The sequence below is a fragment of the Hippoglossus hippoglossus genome, chromosome 8 (assembly GCF_009819705.1).
Source record: "Hippoglossus hippoglossus isolate fHipHip1 chromosome 8, fHipHip1.pri, whole genome shotgun sequence".
Lineage (NCBI taxonomy): Eukaryota > Metazoa > Chordata > Actinopteri > Pleuronectiformes > Pleuronectidae > Hippoglossus > Hippoglossus hippoglossus.
The window spans coordinates 17225519-17252770 of record NC_047158.1 but is presented as its reverse complement, the minus strand read 5'-3'; the positions used below and the strand labels follow the sequence as shown (position 1 = coordinate 17252770).

At 40.8% G+C, this 27252-nt stretch overlaps 1 protein-coding gene and 1 gene segment (V, D, J or C); both read right to left on the bottom strand.

Moving 5' to 3' along the window:
• The window catches only part of sez6l2 (seizure related 6 homolog (mouse)-like 2), a 141193-nt gene that overhangs the window by 55159 nt on the left and 58782 nt on the right, over positions 1 to 27252 (bottom strand). The gene's annotated exons all lie outside the window — the stretch shown is intronic.
• Positions 26772 to 27212, bottom strand: LOC117766782. The segment is given in 2 exon segments: positions 26772 to 27079; positions 27170 to 27212. Coding segments are annotated over 2 exon segments (351 nt in total).

Sequence of the window (27252 nt, the reverse complement as noted above, 5' to 3'; positions counted from 1 at the left end):
CAGTCAGCGTTTGCCCGTCAGTACCTAGAGAAATTTAAACAACTTGTTAGCTACTGAAACACAGGCATATTATCTTTATCAGGAGGTCCGTAAGCAAAGCAGTTGCTGTTCTTACCATCCCATGCAATCGACAGGATTAGAAAAGCTCCTAAATAATCAGGTCTGATCATCGTAAAAGCAAAGTGTCTCTGTCCGTTCTACAGTGTGACTGTCAGTGTCTCCGTCCCCGTCCTTCAATCTCCAAAACATTTGTAGAGATGGAAGAGATCAGAGATTTGCATCAACTCCTCAAATGAAAGAAGATTATTGTAATTTGTCATCATGTTTTCTTCTGACAAATCACATAAACTTTATTATCTTATGTTCATTGGTTTTGTAAAAAAAAGAAATCTCAGAGTAACTAATGGATTTTGAGACCATCAGAAAACACAATTTGTTGTATGTTTTTATTATTTATCATAAACTTAAATTATACACACTGACATGCCAGTCACTGTGATGTCAGAGTATTAAAAGTGGTATAAATAGTTACTGTTAAATGACGTTATGACCCATGTCTGATTCCTCTTTACAGTAACAGTGAACTGGTCTGAAATCAGCAGTAGTCTTTGGGCTCCTCCTCTGGTGGCTTCATGTAACTAGTGTTCAGGCACTGAGGGGTTTTTGTTCAGGTCGGCTGATGGTTTGTATCATTGTGTGTCTCTGGCACAGTAATACACAGCAGTGTCTCCAGGCTGCACGTTCTGTCCCTTTAGAGTCACTGTGTTGCTGGAAGAGTCTGAGTCGATACTGAACTTGTTCTTTAATGAATCTTTATAGTATGTGGTCCCTCCACCATGCCTGCTTCCAATCCACTCCAGTCCTTTTCCTGCAGGCTGTCTGATCCAATGTGTGTAGTAGCTGCTGAGAGAATAAGAGACCTGGCAGCTGATGGTCAGAGGTTGACCTGGCTGCACAGTCACAGAGGCTGGCTGCGTCAACCGTTCACACTCAGTGTTATTAGATCAGCTCTGGGAAAACATGACAGGGAATCACCTCTGCTTACTATAAAATATGATGTATTTGGATCTCATAGTTTATTAAATTTTAACACATTGAAATCACATTGTCAGGCTGATTAAACCGTTAGCTTTGCTTTTACAGTAAACAATTAAGGCGCATATGTATTGTTTTGACATTTCAGAAATGCAATGATTTTTGATTCGGACAAATTTACCATTATCAATGTGAATACAGATTCTAGGGCCATTGCTACGAGCAATCCCGTCCAACATAGAAACAAATTCCATTTGTTGTACCTTCACTCCTCTGCTGCTCATCAAATACATTTCTGATTGAAAACAGCTCATCGCAGCAGGTTTATATTTGTGTGTTTAGTTGCACGATATGAAATATTGTGGGCACCAGGGAAATATCTTGGACTTTTCAAGAGGAGAGAACGTTTACCTCTGTTAGTTACCTCTAGCACGGATATCTGAGGGGCAACATTGAGCTCTGAGATGGTGCATGTATGTGTGCGGTCGTATTTAGATTTATTAAGTATTGTCATGAATAAAATATATGAGCTGCATTCAGGAACAAACAATTAACCACAAGCCAAGGCACAGTACGCTTTAATTCAATCAAGCCGCGACAAATTAAACACATTTATAGTTCAATTTTAGTTCACTGTTTCACTGATCATTTATAAAAATCAGTTCCCTAAATACCAGAAAAACCAAACACTGTTTCCTGCAATGGGACCCATGTCATCAGCAGTGGGTAAGATTCAAAACAACTTAAATCCCAATCAACAAAATTATACTTCTAGTTATAAGTTAGTACATTAACATTTTTCATTATACTGCTTTTTATGGTTTTTATACTATTTATTTGGGTTTTATTTGTATTTTTTTATGCTTTTATTTGTAAGAGACAGTGACGACAGACAGGAACTGGAGGAAAGTAGTGGATATATATCTGTGGTCATGTTGTGAGAGCCCTATAACCACTCAGCTATATATTGTTTTCATATAAAATCTAACGCCAACTGTCATTTATGTAGAAAGCCATGGTTTACACATATCTCTCAATCTGATGAAGTCAAAGAAAAATCTCAGAGTTTAGGTTTCTTATTTAATTTGTCTTTATTTTGTGATATTGACTCAGCAACCATCTTTTCTTCAGATCACAATGTTGAATAAAACTGTGCAATCATGAGCTTAGTTTAAAAAGCAGTATTCCTTTCATAAATACAAAATATATTCAGTGTTTTATTTTTTATGTTTAAAAAATAAATTGGAGGAATTTTTAGATATTGATACTTTTTATTGTAGCTTAGGACAAGGGGGGGGGGGGGGCTTCAACGATTTTCAGTGTTGGAAGAGGAGGATATTTAAACACTCAATGAGTGACACAGTGACAGATGCAATGCTTTGTGTACAGCTCTGTGGCTTCCTGTGTTACTGTGGCTTTCGAGCACAATAATAAACAGCAGAGTCTTCAGTCGTCAGGCTGCTCATGTGCAGATACACCTGGTCCATGTCGTTGTTTCTGGAAATTGTGAAGCGATTCTTGACAGATGGTGAATAATATTTAGAGCTGCCTGACGGAGCAGAAATGTAGGCAACCCACTCCAGGCCTTTTCCTTCAGCTTGTCTGATCCAGCTGATAACAGCAGAGTCATCAGATATCCCTGCATATGTACACGTCAGTTTGTGGGATTCTCCGGGCCGCTTCACCGCCGGTTCAGATTCAGTCAGAGTCTGACTGCAAACACCTGAGGAGAAAATCAGTTTGGTTATAGGACAGAGCCGAACATGAGCCTGGACGACAAAGACGAAGAGTGCAGAGGTTTGGAATTCACCAGAAATGGCTGACAGCAGCAGAAATGTGAGACATTTAGTTAAAGTCATCATGGTCGTTTGTTGAACGTCTGGTTGGTGGTTTGGTTTGTCATCAGTTTGAAGGGAGATTAATACAGATGGAGGAGGTCATGATTTGCATTGACTCCTCCTCACAATGATGAAAATGTATCGATCAACTGATGGGATTTTATCTCATTTCTTATTTTACTCGTTTTAACTTTTTGTCCATTATATTATGATGTTAGTTACAAAATGATTTATATAAATATATTTACATGTGTGGGTGTGTTATATATAAATATATATATATATAATTTTGTCTAAGTTAGTTACAAATGAAAGTAAATTATGGTAATTTTTACTTCTCAAACATCACTGAAACTTTATTAACTTTATTAATCTTTATATTAGTTTTGTAAAACAAAAAATCTTAGAGAAACTAATTGATTTTGAGACAAATCAGAAAACACAATTCCTTGTATGTTTTTATTATTTATCAGAAACTAAAATCATACACACTGACATGTCAGTCACTGTGATGTCAGAGTATTAAAAGTGGTACAAATAGTTACTGTTAAATGACGTTATGACCCATGTCTGATTCCTCTTTACAGTAACAGTGAACTGGGCTGAAATCACCAGTAGTCTTTGGGCTCCTCCTCTGGTGGCTTCATGTAACTAGTGTTCAGGCACTGAGGGGTTTTTGTTCAGGTCGGCTGATGGTTTGTATCATTGTGTGTCTCTGGCACAGTAATACACAGCAGTGTCTCCAGGCTGCACGTTCTGTCCCTTTAGAGTCACTGTTTTGCTGGAAGTGTCTAATTCGATACTGAACTTGTTCTTTAGTGAATCTTTAAAGTATATGGTCCCACTAACATGCTTGACTCCAATCCACTCCAGTCCTTTTCCTGCAGGCTGTCTGATCCAATGTGTAGCGTAGCTGCTGAGAGAATAAGAGACCTGGCAGCTGATGGTCAGAGGTTGACCTGGCTGCACAGTCACAGAGGCTGGCTGCGTCAACCGTTCACACTTCACATCTGTTAAAAGAAGAATGTTTTGTCATAAATCATTAAGTTGTCCTGCAAAAGAAAAAGTGGTGACTCTATGACAAATCCAGGGAGACTCACATGATCCAGCTGCCAACAGCAGCAGCACAGCTACAGGAAACATGGTTAATGGTGAATCTGACGTGCCGTCAACTCCCCTGTCAGTCTGTTGGGAAGTTTTTATAGTTGAGTAACAAGGAAGGTCTCTGAGTTTGCATAGAATCAAATATACGAATCATCAGTGATGGTGTCACTGGGGCTAATAGAATAGAATAGGCTGCTCAGTGTTATTAGATCAGCTCTGGGAAAACATGACAGGGAATCACCTCTGCTTACTATAAAATATGATGTATTTTCATCTCATTATTTTCTCAATTTTAACACATTGAAATCACATTGTAAGGCTGATTAAACCGTTAGCTTTGCTTTTACAGTAAACAATTAAGGTGCACATGTATTGTTTTGACATTTCAGATTTGTACCTGATGAAACGTGATGAATATTTGATTTGGATAAATTTACCATTATCAATGGGAATACAGATTCTTGGGCCATTGCTACGAGCAATCCCGTCCTTGTATAATATGAAGTGATAATTGTGTCTCCTGTGTTCTGGGGAGGAACTCAAACTGAGCATTGACCTACAGGCCAAGGTCCCTCTTCACCAGCCCTGTTTGTGATTCACATGAGTTCAATATGCAGCCAGGGGGAGGACTGTGTCCAGTTTAGGGGACTCAGAACTTCCTCTTTGCTATTTGCAGATGATATGGTTCTGTTTGCTTCATCTGATTGTGACCTGCATGTGTTCTGGGATGGATTGCAGCTGGGATGACAGTCAGCACCTTTAACTCTGAGGCCATGGTTCTCTGCTAGAAAACAACGGATTCATTCTTTGGGTTGGGACGGAGATTCTACACCAAATGAAGGAGTTTAATTATCTCTGGGTCTTGTTAATGAGTGAGGTAGAATTCAGCAGGAGACTGATAGTTTAGAGCAATGTTGGAGGCTGAAATAACTTTTCCTCATCAACTGCTGACTTATTTGCAACTTTTAGGACTCACTCCTGCAACATTTCCATACATGACTCTCTAGCATGTGTCAGAATGCATGGAAGTGTTTAGCTGCCACGCCAGGAAAAGAAAAACACGTGTATCATAAAGACTTGAACACGTTATTGTTATAAAATTTGTTTTTCATGTTATTGTAGCAACTTTCATTCCATAACAAGGAACTCTTCTTGTCATTAGAATGTACTGTTTATCTTCTAACATGGTAAAAACGTTTCACATCACAACACCATAACTTATATTATAGAATATAAGTGTGTGCAGAAAGGGGATAAATGGATGGATAAAGCTCATTTACATGATTTGATCAAGTTCTGCAACATTCTAGGTTTTAAGACGTGGAGATTCTGCTGCTCTTGAGCAAGGTGGGTGATTTCTTGACATGTTATGCAGGAGGAATGAGTGAACTGATGAAAAGAGTTCCTGCAGTTATAAAACCTTCATGAAACGGACTGATTCCTCTTTACAGTAACAGTGAACTGCTCTGAAATCACCAGTAGTCTTTGGGCTCCTCCTCTGGTGGCTTCATGTAACTAGTGTTCAGGCACTGAGGGGTTTTTGTTCAGGTCGGCTGATGGTTTGTATCATTGTGTGTCTCTGGCACAGTAATACACAGCAGTGTCTCCAGGCTGCACGTTCTGTCCCTTTAGAGTCACTGTGTTGCTGGAAGAGTCTAATTCGATACTGAACTTGTTCTTTAGTGAATCTTTATAGTATTGAGCTCCCTGTCATAACTGCTTCCAATCCACTCCAGTCCTTTTCCTGCAGGCTGTCTGATCCAAGCTGTAGGGTAGCTGCCGACAGAATAAGAGACCTGGCAGCTGATGGTCAGAGGTTGACGTGGCTGCACAGTCACAGAGGCTGGCTGCGTCAACCGTTCACACTTCACATCTGTTAAAAGAAGAATGTTTTGTCATAAATCATTAAGTTGTCCTGCAAAAGAAAAAGTGGTGACTCTATGACAAATCCAGGGAGACTCACATGATCCAGCTGCCAACAGCAGCAGCACAGCTACAGGAAACATGGTTAATGGTGAATCTGACGTGCCGTCAACTCCCCTGTCAGTCTGTTGGGAAGTTTTTATAGTTGAGTAACAAGGAAGGTCTCTGAGTTTGCATAGAATCAAATATACGAATCATCAGTGATGGTGTCACTGGGGGTAATAGAATAGAATAGGCTGCTCAGTGTTATTAGATCAGCTCTGGGAAAACATGACAGGGAATCACCTCTGCTTACTATAAAATATGATATATTTTGATCTCATTATTTACTCAATTTTAACATATTGAAATCACATTGTAAGGCTGATTAAACCGTTAGCTTTGCTTTTATGGAAAACAATTAAGGCACATATGTATTGTTGTGACATTTCAGAAATGCAATTATTTTTGATTAGGACAAATTTACCATTATCAATGGGAATACAGATTTTAGGGCCATTGCTACAAGCAATCCCGTCCTTGTATAATATGAAGTGATAATTGTGTCTCCTGTGTTCTGGGGAGGAACTCAAACTGAGCATTGACCTACAGGCCAAGGTCCCTCTTCACCAGCCCTGTTTGTGATTCACATGAGTTCAAGATGCAGCCAGGGGGAGGACTGTGTCCAGTTTGGGGGACTCAGAACTTCCTTTTTGCTATTTGCAGATGATATGGTTCTGTTCGCTTCATCAGATTGTGACCTGCATGTGTGCTGGGATGGATTGTAGCTGGGATGACGGTCAGCACCTTTAACTCTGAGGCCATGGTTCTCTGCTAGAAAACAACGGATTCATTCTTTGGGTTGGGACGGAGATTCTACACCGAATGAAGGAGTTTAATTATCTCTGACCATTTAGAGCAATGTTGGAGGCTGAAATAACTTTTCCTCATCAACTGCTGACTTATTTCCAACTTTTAGGACTCACTCCTGCAACATTTCCATACATGACGCTCTAGCATGTGTCAGAATGCATGGAAGTGTTTCGCTGCCACGCCAGAAAAAGAAAAACACGTGTTTCATAAAGACTTGAACACGTTATTGTTAGAAAAATGTGTTTTTCATGTTGACTATATTTTCACCAGAAACTGTTCAACATCTAACCTCACTGTAACCCCACTTCATGTCTCCGACCACTTCTTTATCTCTTACTCTCTCCCACTAGCTCAAACTGACAACCCTACCACATCAACAGACTCTGTACCTGTCCATCGCAACATTTGTTCCCTCTCTCCTGCCTCTCTAGCCTCCTCTGTTTTATCAGCCCTCCCTTCCACTGACTCCTTCTCACTCATGCATCCTAACTCTGCCACAGACATTCTCCTTTCTACTTTGTCCTCCTCCCTTGACTCTCTCTGTCCTCTTACGTCACGACAGGTCCGCAAGTCCTCCCCAGCTCCGTGGTTGTCTGACTCGGTGCGTGCCGACAGAGCCACTATGCGAGCATCATAAAGGAAATGGCGGAAATCTAAACACCCGGACGACCTGCTCACTTATCAGTCTCTTCTCTCCTCTTTCTCTGCCTCTATTTTCACAGCCAAAAGCTCTTTTTACCTAACTAGAATTCAATCCTCATTTTCTAACCCCAAAAAACTATTTTCCAACCTCCTTGACCCCCCAGTCCCCCTCCTCCTTCCTCCCTTCTACCAAGCCACTTTGTCAACTACTTTACAAAAAAGATAGATGACATACGCTCCTCATTTTCTAATCCTCCTTCTATAACTACACTTCCATCAACTTCATCTTCATCCCCTTCGCTTTCGTCTTTCACCCCCCCTGTCTCCCAATCAAGTTCTTACCTTGGTAACCTCCGCCCGCCCGACCACCTGCCCCCTTGACCCCATCCCATCTCACATTCTCCAGTCTATCGCTCCTGACCTTCTTCCTTTTCTCACCCATCTTATCAACACTTCCCTGTCAACTGGCTGTTTCCCTAACTCTCTGAAGGAGGCAAGAGTAAATCCTCTCCTGAAAAAACCCACCCTCGACCCGTCTGATGTAAATAACTACAGACATGTCTCTCTTCTTCCCTTTGTTTCCAAAACTCTCGAGCGCCCTATCTTTAATCAACTCTCCTCCTATCTTAACCACAATAACCTTCTTGACCCTCACCAGTCTGGTTTCAAGGCAGGCCACTCAACTGAGACGGCCCTCCTTGCTGTCTCTGAGCAACTTCACACTGCTAGAGCAGCCTCTCTCTCCTCTGTCCTTATCTTTCTAGACCTCTCTGCTGCATTTGACACAGTGATCCACCAGATCCTTACTTCCTCCCTTCAGGACCTGGGTGTCTCAGGCTCTGCTCTCTCCCTGCTCTCATCCTACCTCAACGACCGCACTTATCGGGTAACTTGGAGAGGATCTGTGTCTGAACCTTGTCCTCTCACTACTGGGGTCCCTCAAGGTTCCGTCCTGGGTCCCCTCCTCTTCTCTCTGTACACCAACTCTCTCGGTTCTGTCATTCACTCACATGGCTTTTCCTACCATAGCTATGCTGATGACACCCAACTAATCCTCTCTTTTCCCCAATCTGAAACACAGGTAGCAGCACGAATCTCTGCCTGTCTGACTGACATCTCTCAGTGGATGTCTGCACACCACCTGAAAATTAACCTTGACAAGACTGAACTACTTTTCCTTCCAGGGAAAGACTCTCCCACCCATGTCAGTCTGTTGGGAAGTTTTTATAGTTGAGTAACAAGGAAGGTCTCTGAGTTTGCATAGAATCAAATATACGAATCATCAGTGATGGTGTCACTGGGGGTAATAGAATAGAATAGGCTGCTCAGTGTCTGCACACCACCTGAAAATTAACCTTGACAAGACTGAACTACTTTTCCTTCCAGGGAAAGACTCTCCCACCCATGACCTGACTATTAACTTTGACAACTCCGTGTTAACCCCCACTCAGACTGCTAGGAACCTGGGTGTGACACTCGACAGCCAACTCTCCCTTACTGCCAACATTACTGTAACAACACGTTCCTGTAGATTCATGCTGTACAACATCAGGAGAATACGCCACCTTCTCACCCAGAAGGCGGTGCAGGTTCTGGTCCAGGCCCTGGTCATCTCACGCCTAGACTATTGTAACTCCCTCCTGGCAGGTCTACCTGCTGGTGCCATCCGACCTCTGCAGCTCATCCAGAATGCAGCAGCTCGACTGGTTTTTAACCTAAATTCACTCACACGACTCCGCTCCTCCGCTCCCTTCACTGGTTACCGGTGGCTGCCCGCATCCGTTTCAAAACATTAGTACTTGCGTACCGTGCTGCGAACGGATCGGGTCCAGTCCACATCCAGGACATGGTCAAACGTTACACCCCAGCCCGTTCACTCCGCTCTGCTTCGACCAATCGGCTTGTTGCTCCCTCACTGCGAGCTAAACACTCATCAAAATCACGACTGTTTGCTGTCCTGGCTCCTAAATGGTGGAATGAGCTCCCCATTGACATCCAGACATCAGAAAGTTTACACATCTTCCGCCGCAAACTAAAAACACACCTCTTCCGACTATAACGTGAATAACATTTTTAAAACTAACAATTTAGTAGCACTTAAGTGGCACTTACTTATAGCACTTTGTAGTTTTGCTTTTTTGAAGAAATTGTACTTTCTCTATTCTTGTTGTTCTGGGTTTATACCCTCATGGTTGAATGCACTTAATGTAAGTCGCTTTGGATAAAAGCGTCAGCTATATGTAATGTAATGTAATGTAATGTTATTTTAGCAACTTTCATCACTTCCAAATGAAGGAGTTTAATTATCTCTGGATCTTGTTAATGAGTAAGGTAGAATTCAGAAGGAGATTCTCTATTTTAAAGTCTAACATTGTAAAAACGTTTCACATCATGATGCCATAACTTATATACTAGAATATAAGTATGTGCAGAAAGGGGATATATGGATGGATAAAGCTCATTTACATGATTTGATCATGATTCTTGGTTTTAAGATGTGGAGATTCTGCTGCTCTTGAGCAAGGTGGGTGATTTCTTGACATGTTATGCAGGAGGAATGAGAGAACTGATGAAAAGAGTTCCTACAGTTATAAAACCTTCATGAAACGGACTGATTCCTCTTTACAGTAACAGTGAACTGGTCTGAAATCACCAGTAGTCTTTGGGCTCCTCCTCTGGTGGCTTCATGTAACTAGTGTTCAGGCACTGAGGGGTTTTTGTTCAGGTCGGCTGATGGTTTGTATCATTGTGTGTCTCTGGCACAGTAATACACAGCAGTGTCTCCAGGCTGCACGTTCTGTCCCTTTAGAGTCACTGTGTTGCTGGAAGTGTCTAATTCGATACTGAACTTGTTCTTTAATGAATCTTTATAGTATGAACCTCCTGTATATTTCTGTCCAATCCACTCCAGTCCTTTTCCTGCAGGCTGTCTGATCCAAGCTGTGTAGCTGCCAAGAGAATAAGAGACCTGGCAGCTGATGGTCAGAGGTTGACCTGGCTGCACAGTCACAGAGGCTGGCTGCGTCAACCGTTCACACTTCACATCTGTTAAAAGAAGAATGTTTTGTCATAAATCATTAAATTGTCCTGCAAATGAAAAAGTGGTGACTCTATGACAAATCCAGGGAGACTCACATGATCCAGCTGCCAACAGCAGCAGCACAGCTACAGGAAACATGGTTAATGGTGAATCTGACGTGCCGTCAACTCCCCTGTCAGTCTGTTGGGAAGTTTTTATAGTTGAGTAACAAGGAAGGTCTCTGAGTTTGCATAGAATCAAATATACGAATCATCAGTGATGGTGTCACTGGGGGTAATAGAATAGAATAGGCCGCTCAGTGTTATTAGATCAGCTCTGGGAAAACATGACAGGGAATCACCTCTGCTTACTATAAAATATGATGTATTTTGATTTCATTATTTACTCAATTTTAACACATTGAAATCACATTGTAAGGCTGATGAAACCGTTAGCTTTGCTTTCACAGTAAACAGTTCACAATTGAAATCACACATTTGTTGACAGGGTGATGATCCAATCACAGGCTCTCAGAACAGATGAAATTATTAACTGTAAGCAATTGTGTTTGTTAGTGTCCACTGAAAAAACTGGCTCTGTGTGGTAGTAACATATACGTATTAGATTAACTGTCACATTTTCTACATAGAATTATTAATTAGATTTTGTGTTAGTTAGTGTATGTTCACTGTACGGCCATCATTGTGACCCTAGTTTTAAAAAGTCTCTGTCAGTCATGTTTTTAAAAGAGGGACTTCAACATATTCACATTTCACTCATGAATTCTTAACCAGTGGGTGGTTGAGTTTGAAGGTTTATAGTTCACTATGAAGAGATTACCCTGCCTTTAAGCTCGTGCATGCTGGAAAACACTCCTGGATGTATAATATGTCCGTGGATACGCTACAGTGCTGAAGACATTATTTGGAAAAGATGAAAATGAATGAATGGATGGGGGAAAGGATTTTTTGGATGATGAGTTTATATCACAAATATGTGCCGAACATGAGCCTGGACGACAAAGACGAAGAGTGCAGAGGTTTGGAATTCACCAGAAATGGCTGACAGCAGCAGAAATGTGAGACATTTAGTTAAAGTCATCATGGTCGTTTGTTGAACGTCTAGTTGGTGGTTTGGTTTGTCATCAGTTTGAAGGGAGATTAATACAGATGGAGGAGGTCATGATTTGCATTGACTCCTCCTCACAATGATGAAAATGTATCGATCAACTGAAGGGATATTATCTAATTTCCTATTTTACTCGTTTTAACTTTTTGTTCATTATATTATGATGTTAGTTACAAAATGATTTATGTAAATATATTTACATGTGTGGGTGTTTTAGCCATGTCACAATTATTCAACCCCAATATAATATTGTTGTTTTTAAAGCTGTCTGACAGTTTTTATGACCTAAAGTTGAGTTGTAACATGATTAAGCCTTTGGGAACTCTATTATGATCCTTCATGTACTTCAGCTGTGATGCATATATAAACCCCACCCATGAAGGTATTCAAGGTGAGTTGCAGTCATGGGAAAGACAAAGGAGCTTCCACAAAAGCTGAGAGAGGAGATTATTTCATCACACCTGAAGGGCCTTGGGTATAAGAAGATTTCCCAAAAAAATTATATTCCAAGAGACACCATTGGGAGCATTATAAGAAAGTTTAAAACTCATGGAACAGCTGCAAACCTGCCTGGCCGTGGAAGAAAGCCCAACATTTCATCAAGGGCCCTTAGCAACTTAGTCAGAACAACTAAGAGAAACCCCCGTGTGACTGCAAGACTCCTACAGGATGACCTGATGAAGGCTGGTACAAGTGCTTCAGTGGCAAATATAAGATGTGCACTGAATAGACAAGGACTTCATGGCCGGACTCCAAGACGCACTCCACTCTTGACCACAAGGAACATCAAAAGTCGACAAGAATATGCCAGGAGGAATTTGGATCAGGCTACAGAGTTTTGGGTGACAGTTCTATGGACTGATGAAACCAAACTGGAACTGTTTGGACATATGGACCAGCGGTATGTCTGGCGTGCGAAAGGCTTATGACCAGAAGAATACCATCCCCACGGTCGAGCATGGAGGTGGGTCATTGATGATGTGGGGCTGTTTTTCTGGGGCAGGAACTGGCAATCTTGATCGTGTACCTGGCATCATGGATTCCCAGAAATACCAGGCCATTTTAAAGCGGAATGTGATGACTTCTGTTGACAAATTAAACCTTGGTGATCATTGGACTCTCCAGCAAGACAATGATCCCAAGCACAACCTCCAAGTCAACCAAAGCTTGGTTGAGAAAAAGATCCTGGAACGTCCTGGAGTGGCTTTCTCAGTCACCAGATTTAAATCCGATGGAAGATCTTTGGTGGGATTTAAAGAAGGCAGTTGCAGCACGGAAGCCATCAAACATCACTGAGCTAGAGGCTTTTGCACGTGAAGAAAGGGCAAAGATTCCGATCGAGAGGTGTAAGAAGCTTGTCAGCACTGACCGAAAACGTTTGTTAAAAATTATAAAAGCTAAAGGATGCGCCACAAAGTACTGAAGCTGGGGGTTGAATAATACTGCACATGCACATGTGTTAAAAGAGTTACATTTTTCAATTGAACTTCAAAGTTAAGTCAACTTCTGTTGTCAAAATAACTCAAATATGTATCAATAAATATTTTTTGTTGTTTAATGAGGTTATTTGTCATTTATTGTCATTGTCATTCATGATGATTCATGTCTTTTGAGGTGAGGGGGTTGAATATTTCTGATTGCAACTGTATATACACGTGTATATATGTATATATATATATATACACATATATAGGTAATTTTGTTTCTGTTAGTTACAAATTAAAGTAAGTTATTGTAATTTGTCATCAATTTTAAGTTTTTTCTTCTCAAAACACGGAAACGTTTGTATCTTTATTAACCTTTATATAATTTTTGTAAAACAAAAATAATCTCAGACTAACTAATAGATTTTGAGACAAATCAGAAAAAAAAACAATTACTTGTATGTTTTTATTATTTATCATAAACTAAAATTATACATGCTGACATGTCAGTCACTGTGATGTCAGAGTATTAAAGTGGTATAAATAGTTACTGTTAAATGACGTTATGACCCATGTCTGATTCCTCTTTACAGTAACAGTGAATTGGTCTGAAATCACCAGTAGTCTTTGGGCTCCTCCTCTGGTGGCTTCATGTAACTAGTGTTCAGGCACTGAGGGGTTTTTGTTCAGGTCGGCTGATGGTTTGTATCATTGTGTGTCTCTGGCACAGTAATACACAGCAGTGTCTCCAGGCTGCACGTTCTGTCCCTTTAGAGTCACTGTGTTGCTGGAAGTGTCTAATTCGATACTGAACTTGTTCTTTAGTGAATCTTTATAGTGTGAACCTCCTGTATATTTCATTCCAATCCACTCCAGTCCTTTTCCTGCAGGCTGTCTGATCCAAGCTGTACCGTAGGTGCTGACAGAATAAGAGACCTGGCAGCTGATGGTCAGAGGTTGACCTGGCTGCACAGTCACAGAGGCTGGCTGCGTCAACCGTTCACACTTCACATCTGTTCAAAGAAGAATGTTTTGTCATAAATCATTAAGTTGTCCTGCAAAAGAAAAAGTGGTGACTCTATGACAAATCCATGGAGACTCACATGATCCAGCTGCCAACAGCAGCAGCACAGCTACAGGAAACATGGTTAATGGTGAATCTGGCGTGCCGTCAACTCCCCTGTCAGTCTGTTGGGAAGTTTTTATAGTTGAGTAACAAGGAAGGTCTCTGAGTTTGCATAGAATCAAATATACGAATCATCAGTGATGGTGTCACTGGGGGTAATAGAATAGAATAGGCTGCTCAGTGTTATTAGATCAGCTCTGGGAAAACATGACAGGGAATCACCTCTGCTTACTATAAAATATGATGTATTTGGATCTTATAGTTTATTAAATTTTAACACATTGAAATCACATTGTCAGGCTGATTAAACCCTTAGCTTTGCTTTTACAGTAAACAATTAAGGCACATATGTATTGTTTTGACATTGCAGATATGTACCTGGTGAAACGTGATGATTATTTGATTCGGACAAATTCACCATTATCAATGGGAATACAGATTCTAGGGCCATTGCTACGAGCAATCCCGTCCTTGTATAATATGAAGTGATAATTGTGTCTCCTGTGTTCTGGGGAGGAACTCAAACTGAGCATTGACCTACAGGCCAAGGTCCCTCTTCACCAGCCCTGTTTGTGATTCACATGAGTTCAAGATGCAGCCAGGGGGAGGACTGTGTCCAGTTTGGGGGACTCAGAACTTCCTCTTTGCTATTTGCAGATGATATGGTTCTGTTTGCTTCATCAGATTGTGACCTGCATGTGTTCTGGGATGGATTGCAGCTGGGATGACGGTCAGCACCTTTAACTCTGAGGCCATGGTTCTCTGCTAGAAAACAACAGATTCATTCTTTGGGTTGGGACGGAGATTCTACACCAAATGAAGGAGTTTAATTATCTCTGACCGTTTAGAGCAATGTTGGAGGCTGAAATAACTTTTCCTCATCAACTGATGACTTATTTGCAACTTTTAGGACTCACTCCTGCAACATTTCCATACATGACTCTCTACCATGTGTCAGAATGCATGGAAGTGTTTAGCTGCCACGCCAGAAAAAGAAAAACACGTGTATCATAAAGACTTGAACACGTCAATGTTATAAAAATATGTTTTTCATGTTATTGTTGCAACTTTCATCACATAACAAGGAACTTGTCTTGTCATTAGAATGTACTGTTTATCGTCTAACATAGTAAAAACGTATCACATCATGATGCCATAACTTATATAATAGAATATAAGTGTGTGCAGAAAGGGGATAAATGGATGGATAAAGCTCATTTACATGATTTGATCAAGTTCTGCAACATTCTTGGTTTTAAGACGTGGAGATTCTGCTGCTCTTGAGCAAGGTGGGTGATTTCTTGACATGTTATGCAGGAGGAATGAGTGAACTGATGAAAAGAGTTCCTGCAGTTATAAAACCTTCATGAAACGGACTGATTCCTCTTTACAGTTACAGTGAACTGGTCTGAAATCACCAGTAGTCTTTGGGCTCCTCCTCTGGTGGCTTCATGTAACTAGTGTTCAGGCACTGAGGGGTTTTTGTTCAGGTCGGCTGATGCTTTGTATCATTGTGTGTCTTTGGCACAGTAATACACAGCAGTGTCTCCAGGCTGCACGTTCTGTCCCTTTAGAGTCGCTGTTTTGCTGGAAGTGTCTAATTCGATACTGAACTTGTTCTTTAGTGAATCTTTATAGTCTGAACCTCCTGTAGATTTCCTCCCAATCCACTCCAGTCCTTTTCCTGCAGGCTGTCTGATCCAATGTGTACTGTAGCTGCTGAGAGAATAAGAGACCTGGCAGCTGATGGTCAGAGGTTGACCTGGCTGCACAGTCACAGAGGCTGGCTGCGTCAACCGTTCACACTTCACATCTGTTAAAAGAAGAATGTTTTGTCATAAATCATGAAGTTGTCCTGCAAAAGAAAAAGTGGTGACTCTATGACAAATCCAGGGAGACTCACATGATCCAGCTGCCAACAGCAGCAGCACAGCTACAGGAAACATGGTTAATGGTGAATCTGACGTGCCGTCAACTCCCCTGTCAGTCTGTTGGGAAGTTTTTATAGTTGAGTAACAAGGAAGGTCTCTGAGTTTGCATAGAATCAAATATACGAATCATCAGTGATGGTGTCACTGGGGGTAATAGAATAGAATAGGCTGCTCAGTGTTATTAGATCAGCTCTGGGAAAACATGACAGGGAATCACCTCTGCTTACTATAAAATATGATGTATTTTGATCTCAGTATTTACTCAATTTTAACACATTGAAATCACATTGTAAGGCTGATTAAACCGTTTACAGTAAATAATTAAGGCACATATGTATTGTTTTGACATTTCACATTTGTACCTGATGAAACGTGATGATTATTTGATTTGGACAAATTTACCATTATCAATGGGAATACAGATTCTAGGGCCATTGCTACGAGCAATCCCGTCCTTGTATAATATGAAGTGATAATTGTGTCTCCTGTGTTCTGGGGAGGAACTCAAACTGAGCATTGACCTACAGGCCAAGGTCCCTCTTCACCAGCCCTGTGTTGGGACCGGGTATTTGTGAACTACAGTTCGGCCTACATGTGTAGTCCAAGTCTGGAGCACAATCTTTGTTCTGGAGAAACCAGAGCAGCCAGAACTCAGTCTCCCAGGGTGCTTCAACGTCACACAGAGGTGTGAAAACCGACTGGGAACACAAGTTTCAACCACTATTGGTCACTCTGGGCCCCATGACCCAAGAGGTCACCAGGCCAATATAAGCCAAGTCCCCCCTCTCTTCTTCCTCTTTCTACGCAACCCTCCGAGAGGAGAAGTGAGGCTGTCCAGCTCACTTGCTCTTTCAACTCAACACAACTCTCCTAGAGGAGCCCACCTCTCTTTCTGCTCAACTTCAATGGAGGAGAGGTGCAGCTTGCAGCTCACCTCACCAAGGAAACCTCCTCCCAATCCAAGCTCTACCAACCTTCAAGCAGGCCTGACTGGAGCAGACTGCTAAAACCTTCTGAAAGGCAGCGACGCATAAGTCTGCCTGAGAACTTCAAACAGCACAAGAGCTGCATCGCACAGCAGAACCACAACAGGAGCCGTAAACCAGCAAGACGACTTCACTGGACTTCGAACAGCACATCAACCTTTTTTCTATTTTCATGGACGGGTAACACAACAGGGCTTAATAATTATACTAGGCAAAGCAAAGACTGTTTATTCGATTCCGTGTGATGTTTATTAGTTTGATTTGTGTTGCTGTGATATTTTGGTTACAAGTTATTTGAAAGTTAATGTTAGTTATGCTCTTCAGTCTTTCTCTGCATGCATCTAGTAACTTTCTCTAATTTGGCACCAACACACACACACACATATCTCCACACACATCTCTCTGACCCCCGCTACATGTCGTAAACATACTAGGGGGGATGGTTTATTGCCCTCATATGGGCCAGCCACTATTTTGAAAGCACACTCACTCACACAGACACACACACGCACGCATACTCACATACATATATTTATATAGTAAGTACACCTTTAGTAATTTGTGTATTTATACTTTATTATCTTCATAATCAATGTTTTCTTTCACAAATGTTGTTTTAATGAATGTTGCATAAGTGTGAATTTTGCCAACCTCTACACTGTCAAGAACTCTATATCCTTCAACTTTGTTAACTATCTCTATGGTAATTTTGGTTATAGTTATTAATTTAATTGTTAATCAGAGTTCCAAATTCTTAGTTAGTACTTTCATGAGAATTAATCAATAAATTGGCTATCTTGTCCCTTCCTTTGAAGGGTGGTGCCCCGAGGTAACTTTAATAAATTAAAGTTATTATTTTATATTAATATTTTTATATTAATATTAAATATTTTCTCTGATAACCAAATTTATTGAATGGCGAAAGGCACACCATTTACTGGTGTCACGTTTATTGCATTATTGCACAACACCTGTTTGTGATTCACATGAGTTCAAGATGCAGCCAGGGGGAGGACTGTGTCCAGTTTGGGGGACTCAGAACTTCCTCTTTGCTATTTGCAGATGATATGGTTCTGTTGGCTTCATCTGATTGTGACCTGCATGTGTTCTGGGATGGATTGCAGCTGGGATGACGGTCAGCACCTTTAACTCTGAGGCCATGGTTCTCTGCTAGAAAACAACAGATTCATTCTTTGGGTTGGGACGGAGATTATACACCAAATGAAGGAGTTTAATTATCTCTGGGTCTTTTTAATGAGTAAGGTAGAATTCAGAAGGATAATCTCTAGTTTATTGTCTTACATAGTAAAAAACGTTTCACATCATGATGCAATAACTTATATAATAGAAGATAAGTGTTTGCAGAAAGGGGATAAATGGATGGATAAAGCTCATTTACATGATTTGATCAAGTTCTGTAACATTCTTGGTTTTAAGACGTGGAGATTCTGCTGCTCTCGAGCAAGGTGGGTGATTTCTTGACATGTTATGCAGGAGGAATGAGAGAACTGATGAAAAGAGTTCCTGCAGTTATAAAACCTTCATGAAACGGACTGATTCCTCTTTACAGTAACAGTGAACTGGTCTGAAATCACCAGTAGTCTTTGGGCTCCTCCTCTGGTGGCTTCATGTAACTAGTGTTCAGGCACTGAGGGGTTTTTGTTCAGGTCGGCTGATGGTTTGTATCATTGTGTGTCTCTGGCACAGTAATACACAGCAGTGTCTCCAGGCTGCACGTTCTGTCCCTTTAGAGTCACTGTGTTGCTGGAAGTGTCTAATTCGATACTGAACTTGTTCTTTAGTGAATCTTTATAGTATGAATCTCCTGTATATTTCAACCCAATCCACTCCAGTCCTTTTCCTGCAGGCTGTCTGATCCAAGCTGTAGCGTAGCTGCTGAGAGAATAAGAGACCTGGCAGCTGATGGTCAGAGGTTGACCTGGCTGCACAGTCACAGAGGCTGGCTGCGTCAACCGTTCACACTTCACATCTGTTAAAAGAAGAATGTTTTGTCATAAATCATTAAGTTGTCCTGCAAAAGAAAAAGTGGTGACTCTATGACAAATCCAGGGAGACTCACATGATCCAGCTGCCAACAGCAGCAGCACAGCTACAGGAAACATGGTTAATGGTGAATCTGACGTGCCGTCAACTCCCCTGTCAGTCTGTTGGGAAGTTTTTATAGTTGAGTAACAAGGAAGGTCTCTGAGTTTGCATAGAATCAAATATACGAATCATCAGTGATGGTGTCACTGGGGGTAATAGAATAGAATAGGCTGCTCAGTGTTATTAGATCAGCTCTGGGAAAACATGACAGGGAATCACCTCTGCTTACTATAAAATATGATGTATTTGGATCTTATAGTTTATTAAATTTTAACACATTGAAATCACATTGTAAGGCTGATTAAACCGTTAGCTTTGCTTTTACAGTAAACAATTAAGGCACATATGTATTGTTTTGACATTTCAGAATTGCAATGATTTTTGATTAGGACAAATTTACCATTATCAATGTGAATACAGATTCTAGGGCCATTGCTACGAGCAATCCCGTCCAACATGGAAACAAATACCATTTGTTGTACCTTCACTCCTCTGCTGCTCAGCAAATACATTTCTGAGTGAAAACAGCTCATCGCAGCAGGTTTATATTTGTGTGTTTAGTTGCACGATATGAAATATTGTGGGCACCAGGGAAATATCTTGGACTTTTCAAGAGGAGAGAACGTTTACCTCTGTTAGTTACCTCTAGCACAGATATCTGAGGGGCAACATTGTGCTCTGAGATGGTGCATGTATGTGTGCGGTCATATTTAGATTTATTAAGTATTGTCATGAATAAAATATATGAGCTGCATTCAGGAACAAACAATTAACCACAAGCCAAGGCACAGTACGCTTTAATTCAATCAAGCCGCGACAAATTAAACACATTTATAGTTCACTTTTAGTTCACTGTTTCACTGATCATTTATAAAAATCAGTTCCCTAAATACCAGAAAAACCAAACACTGTTTCCTGCAATGGGACCCATGTCATCAGCAGTGGGTAAGATTCAAAACAACTTAAATCCCAATCAACAAAATTATACTTCTAGTTATAAGTTAGTACATTAACATTTTTCATTATACTGCTTTTTATGGTTTTTATACTATTTATTTGGGTTTTATTTGTATTTTTTTATGCTTTTATTTGTAAGAGACAGTGACGACAGACAGGAACTAGAGGAAAGTAGCGGATATACATTTGTGGTCATGTTGTGAGAGCCCTATAACCAATCAGCTATATATTGTTTTCATGTAAAATCTAACGCCAACTGTCATTTATGTAGAAAGCCATGGTTTACACATATCTCTCAATCTGATGAAGTCAAAGACAAATCTCAGAGTTTAGGTTTCCTTATTTTATTTGTCTTTATTTTGTGATATTGACTCAGCAACCATCTTTTCTTCAGATCACAATGTTGAATAAAACTGTGCAATCATGAGCTTAGTTTAAAAAGCAGTATTCCTTTCATAAGTCCAAAATATGTTCAGTGTTTATTTTATCTGTTTAAAAATTTAAATTGGAGGATATTTTAGATATTGATACCTTTTATTGTAGCTAAGGACATGGGGGGGGGGGGGGGGGAGCTTCAAAGATTTTCAGTGTTGGAACAGAAGGATATTTAAACACTCAATGAGTGACACAGTGACAGATGCAATGCTTTGTGTACAGCTCTGTGGCTTCCTGTGTTACTGTGGCTCTCGAGCACAATAATAAACAGCAGAGTCTTCAGTCGTCAGGCTGCTCATGTGCAGATACACCTGGTCCATGTCGTTGTTTCTGGAAATTGTGAAGCGACTCTTGACAGATGCTGAATAATATTTATAGCTGCCTGACGGAGCAGAAATGAAGGCAACCCACTCCAGGCCTTTTCCTTCAGCTTGTCTGATCCAGCTGATATCAGCAGAGTCATCAGATATCCCTGCATATGTACACGTCAGTTTGTGGGATTCTCCGGGCTGCTTCACCGCCGGTTCAGATTCAGTCAGAGTCTGACTGCAAACACCTGAGGAGAAAATCAGTTTGGTTATAGGACAGAGCCGAACATGAGCCTGGACGACAAAGACGAAGAGTGCAGAGGTTTGGAATTCACCAGAAATGGCTGACAGCAGCAGAAATGTGAAACATTTAGTTAAAGTCATCATGGTCGTTTGTTGAACGTCTGGTTGGTGGTTTGGTTTGTCATCAGTTTGAAGGGAGATTAATACAGATGGAGGAGGTCATGATTTGCATTGACTCCTCCTCACAATGAGGAAAGTGTATCGATCAACTGAAGGGATTTTATCTCATTTCTTATTTTACTCGTTTTAACTTTTTGTTCATTATATTATAATGTTATTTACAAAATGTTTTGTATAAATATATTTACATGTTTGGGTGTGTTTTATATATATATATATATATATATATGTATATGTAATTTTGTCTCTGTTAGTTACAAATGAAAGTAAATTATAGTTATTTGTCATCAATTGTAATTTTTTCTTCGCAAAAATCACTGAAATTATATTTATTAACTTTTAAGTCAGTTTTGTAAAAAAATTCATCTCAGAGTAACTAATGGATTTTTGAGACCATCAGAAAACACAATTTCTTGTATGTTTTTATTATTTATCATGTACTCAAATTAAACACACTGACATGTCAGTCACTGTGATGTCAGAGTATTAAAAGTGGTATAAATAGTTACTGTTAAATGACGTTATGACCCATGTCTGATTCCTCTTTACAGTAACAGTGAACTGGTCTGAAATCACCAGTAGTCTTTGGGCTCCTCCTCTGGTGGCTTCATGTAACTAGTGTTCAGGCACTGAGGGGTTTTTGTTCAGGTCGGCTGATGGTTTGTATCATTGTGTGTCTCTGGCACAGTAATACACAGCAGTGTCTCCAGGCTGCACGTTCTGTCCCTTTAGAGTCACTGTGTTGCTGGAAGTGTCTAACTCGATACTGAACTTGTTCTTTAATGAATCTTTATAGTATGAAGCTCCTGTGCCTTTCAATCCAATCCACTCCAGTCCTTTTCCTGCAGGCTGTCTGATCCAAGCTGTACTGTAGGTGCTGAGAGAATAAGAGACCTGGCAGCTGATGGTCAGAGGTTGACCTGGCTGCACAGTCACAGAGGCTGGCTGCGTCAACCGTTCACACTTCACATCTGTTAAAAGAAGAATGTTTTGTCATAAATCATTAAGTTGTCCTGCAAAAGAAAAAGTGGTGACTCTATGACAAATCCAGGGAGACTCACATGATCCAGCTGCCAACAGCAGCAGCACAGCTACAGGAAACATGGTTAATGGTGAATCTGACGTGCCGTCAACTCCCCTGTCAGTCTGTTGGGAAGTTTTTATAGTTGAGTAACAAGGAAGGTCTCTGAGTTTGCATAGAATCAAATATACGAATCATCAGTGATGGTGTCACTGGGGGTAATAGAATAGAATAGGCTGCTCAGTGTTATTAGATCAGCTCTGGGAAAACATGACAGGGAATCACCTCTGCTTACTATAAAATATGATGTATTTTGATCTCATTATTTACTCAATTTTAAGACATTGAAATCACATTGTAAGGCTGATTAAACCGTTAGCTTTACTTTCACAGTAAACAGTCGACAATTGAAATCACACATTTGTTGACAGGGTGATGATCCAATCACAGGCTCTCAGAACAGATGAAATTATTAACTGTAAGCAATTGGGTTTGTTAGTGTCCACTGAAAAAACTGACTCTGTGTGGTAGTAACATATACGTATTAGATTAACTGTCACATTATCTACATAGAATTATTAATTAGATTTTGTGTTAGTTAGTGTATGTTCACTGTACGGCCGTCATTGTGACCCTAGTTTTAAAAAGTCTCTGTCAGTCATGTTTTTAAAAGAGGGACTTCAACATATTCACATTTCACTCATGAATTCTTAACCAGTGGGTGGTTGAGTTTGAAGGTTTATAGTTCACTATGAAGAGATTACCCTGCCTTTAAGCTCGTGCATGCTGGAAAACACTCCTGGATGTATAATATGTCCGTGGATACGCTCAAGTGCTGAAGACATTATTTGGAAAAGATGAAAATGAATGAATGGATGGGGGAAAGGATTTTTTGGATGATGATTTTGTATCATATATATGTGGTGATGTTTTTTGAGGTGTGATTGTATGTTTTTTTTTTCTTTTTCAGTACTAGAGCTGAATGGGGGACATTTCGAGTCTAGTCTTACCTTGCTAGATAATACTAACTGTACTATAGACAGATTCTCTGCAGCAGACTTTAGGAGACTTTTCAGTCAAGTCATCATGAAACTCAGAAGCAAAGATCTTCATCTGCCTTCTTCATTTTCAACAAAGAATGAAACCATTATCTCGTTGATTAGTTTTCTACTTGGTCAGGATCAATTGGCATTTAGTGTAGAATGTCAAATGCCATATTTATGACTTTTGACTGTTTGGAACGAAATCATGAAGACAATAACAAAAAATGACCTATGTTTAATTTTGGTATACTCTATATATTTATAACGCCTGTAAAAAGGTGTGTAAAGTGTGTAAAGGACTTAATGTTTTTGGGAAAACAGATGTTACTGAGATCACGTTGCTACTTGTGGTCTCTGGAGGTTTTTGTTCAGCAGCTCCACTGTCCTCAGTCATTGTGGGTCTCGAGCACAGAAGTAAACAGCAGCATCTTCTGCTGTCAGACTCTCGACCTGAAGGAACTGAGTGCTGCTGGAAACATCCTCAGTCATGATGAAACGGTTTTGAAAGGAGCTGCCATAGCTGGCAGAGTTTGAACCTGTGTTCATACGCCCGATCCACTCCAAAGCTTCCCCCGGCCTCTGCCGTATCCAGGCTATATAGTGGGCTGTCATGGAGTACCCAGATGTGACACATGACATCTTCACCGTCTCTCCAGGTGTTTTCACCTGCGATGGAGACTGGTCCAGTTTGATCTCACTCCAAACTCCTGGAAGTAAAGAAATGATGAACATTATCCAGCAAACTTGTAAACCACACGTTAGACAAGTTACAAAATAAGTAAAGCAGGATTGATTTTCTCACCATGAACAGTAACTGCAAATAATAAACCCAGAACAAGTGTGTTTTCCATTCTCTGACAGACACTGTAGTTCTTTGACTGCTGATTAAAGTTGTGTATTAGCCGGTCTGTGTGATCTGACAGTTGCTGGTGTTGTTATAAGGAGGGAAGAGTTTGCATAGACCTCCCCCTACAGGTCTGAGAGGGAACTTGAAACTGATTTTTTTTCATAAACCACAACAACAGAGGAACATGTAAAATACTGAAGTACTGCTGTAACAAAAATCTCAATCAAATTCAAATAGATCAAATGAAATGGTATCAATGCAGAGTCTCTTGGTCAGCAGTATGGCAAGTTGAACCTACTGTCTGTTTCTATATGTGACTGTATGCAGCTCCAGTTTTCATGATTCAGCCTGTTGGTCAGTAGACTGAGACAGGAAATGAAGTGAGTCTGCTGTAGCCTCTTTTCACCAGACCATCATCTCAGGTGGGCTAACTGATTCAGGGAACAACTGTTGATATAACAAACAGAATCAGCCGTGACACTGTCTGACTGTCTGTTTCTTCAGGGGAAGACAGTCAGACTGTACCGTTTCTGCTGCACCACCAGTGTTCCTGACTGGCTGCTGCCCGCTCTAGGGACGTTATGCACTGGTGTGTGGATGCCGCAGCCCGCAGCACGGTCCACACGGCTTCTCCCAGTGGTCTCTCCACTGTTGAAACGGCTCACTGATGCTCATGTCGGTCTTTGACCTTTCATTATTTGGTTGTTTTCTTGGGGTTAGCTGCTGTCTGTGGTGCTTCAGCACTTTGCATTTGAAGCGCTACTGTGAATATGATAGCGGTCATAACGTCCTGTGAGATAGCGGTGTTAGCCACTCACATTTTCTGCAGCTAACAATAGTTGTTACGTTCTGAAACAGTAGTGGCGACGTACAGTATGTTATTCAAGGCCACTTTTCCAGGTTGTCCTCCCGTCCCTCGATAGTAGAAGGCAGAGGAACGATTACATTTTCTCGTTTGAGATGTAACAGGTGATGTTTCCACATGTTTTAATAAAAAATCACTACAAATCGCTCACAGACCTCCGTCTCTCCGACTTGAACCTCCGACTTGAACTTGAACTAACATGCTGTTGCTTTTAAAACTGGACCAGACCACGTGCAAATGTTCAACCAAGACAAGCTTCACCTGACACTCATTTGAGGGACTTTGAATCTGCATCCTGGGCTTAGTTCAGCCCAAGACGACAGTGATTGGTTTGTAGACATACAAACAAGATCTGGAGATCTGGCTATGCAAAACCACTGTGAAGTCAAATCGGAGATGAGATGATTATTCTCACGGGGAAGACATCGTGGGCGAGTCTCCTGTTCACCTCCTGCTGCAGGACAAGTCCCATTTAGAAACCTGGTTAGCATGATGTGCATAGAAAGGCCCTGGTTGGCCGGCAGGGACATTCTTGTTCGAGGTGACGGTGCTCACCACTGATCCACTGAGCCGCCTGACTATGATGTTGTATCCGTCACATTTCACTGTTTAGTGGCATAAATATTTGCAAGTAGTGTTCTTGTAATTCATACCTGGACAAAGGGTTACCGCGTTGTTTCTTATATATATGTGTTCATGCAGGTTTTTATTATTATCAGGGAATATCAGATTTGTAAAAGACAAATGCTGTAGGATTTTGTCCAGCTGATGAACCAACTCCAGTCACTGTGACTCTCTAGCACAATAATAAACAGCAGAATCTTCTGTTTTCAGACTGTTCATCTGCAGATACACCTGCTTTTTTGCTGTTGTCTCTGGAGATGGTGAACCGGCCGCGGACTGACTGAGAGTAATAGATATTGCTACTGCCGTCACTGATAGTAGCAACCCACTCTAGGCCTTTTCCAGCAGCCTGCCTGATCCAAGCGTCCCAGTAATCACCACTAAACCCAGAATATGTGCAGGTCAGTGTGTGGGGAATCTCCACGCCCTTTAACCGCCGGTCCAGACTCAGTCAGCGTTTGCCCGTCAGTACCTAGAGAAATTTAAACAACTTGTTAGCTACTGAAACACAGGCATATTATCTTTATCAGGAGGTCCGTAAGCAAAGCAGTTGCTGTTCTTACCATCCCATGCAATCGACAGGATTAGAAAAGCTACTAAATAATCAGGTCTGATCATCGTAAAAGCAAAGTGTCTCTGTCCGTTCTACAGTGACTGTCAGTGTCTCCGTCCCCGTCCTTCAATCTCCAAAACATTTGTAGAGATGGAAGAGATCAGAGATTTGCATCAACTCCTCAAATGAAAGAAGATTATTGTAATTTGTCATCATGTTTTCTTCTGACAAATCACATAAACTTTATTATCTTATGTTCATTGGTTTTGTAAAAAAAATAAATCTCAGAGTAACTAATGGATTTTGAGACCATCACAAAACACAATTTGTTGTATGTTTTTATTATTTATCATAACTTAAATTATACACACTGACATGTCAGTCACTGTGATGTCAGAGTATTAAAAGTGGTATAAATAGTTACTGTTAAATGACGTTATGACCCATGTCTGATTCCTCTTTACAGTAACAGTGAACTGGTCTGAAATCACCAGTAGTCTTTGGGCTCCTCCTCTGGTGGCTTCATGTAACTAGTGTTCAGGCACTGAGGGGTTTTTGTTCAGGTCGGCTGATGGTTTGTATCATTGTGTGTCTCTGGCACAGTAATACACAGCAGTGTCTCCAGGCTGCACGTTCTGTCCCTTTAGAGTCACTGTGTTGCTGGAAGTGTCTAATTCGATACTGAACTTGTTCTTTAGTGAATCTTTATAGTATGTGGTGTATCCATCACGAGCTCTTCCAATCCACTCCAGTCCTTTTCCTGCAGGCTGTCTGATCCAAGCTGTGCGGTAGCTGCCAACAGAATAAGAGACCTGGCAGCTGATGGTCAGAGGTTGACCTGGCTGCACAGTCACAGAGGCTGGCTGCGTCAACCGTTCACACTTCACATCTGTTAAAAGAAGAATGTTTTGTCATAAATCATTAAGTTGTCCTGCAAAAGAAAAAGTGGTGACTCTATGACAAATCCAGGGAGACTCACATGATCCAGCTGCCAACAGCAGCAGCACAGCTACAGGAAACATGGTTAATGGTGAATCTGACGTGCCGTCAACTCCCCTGTCA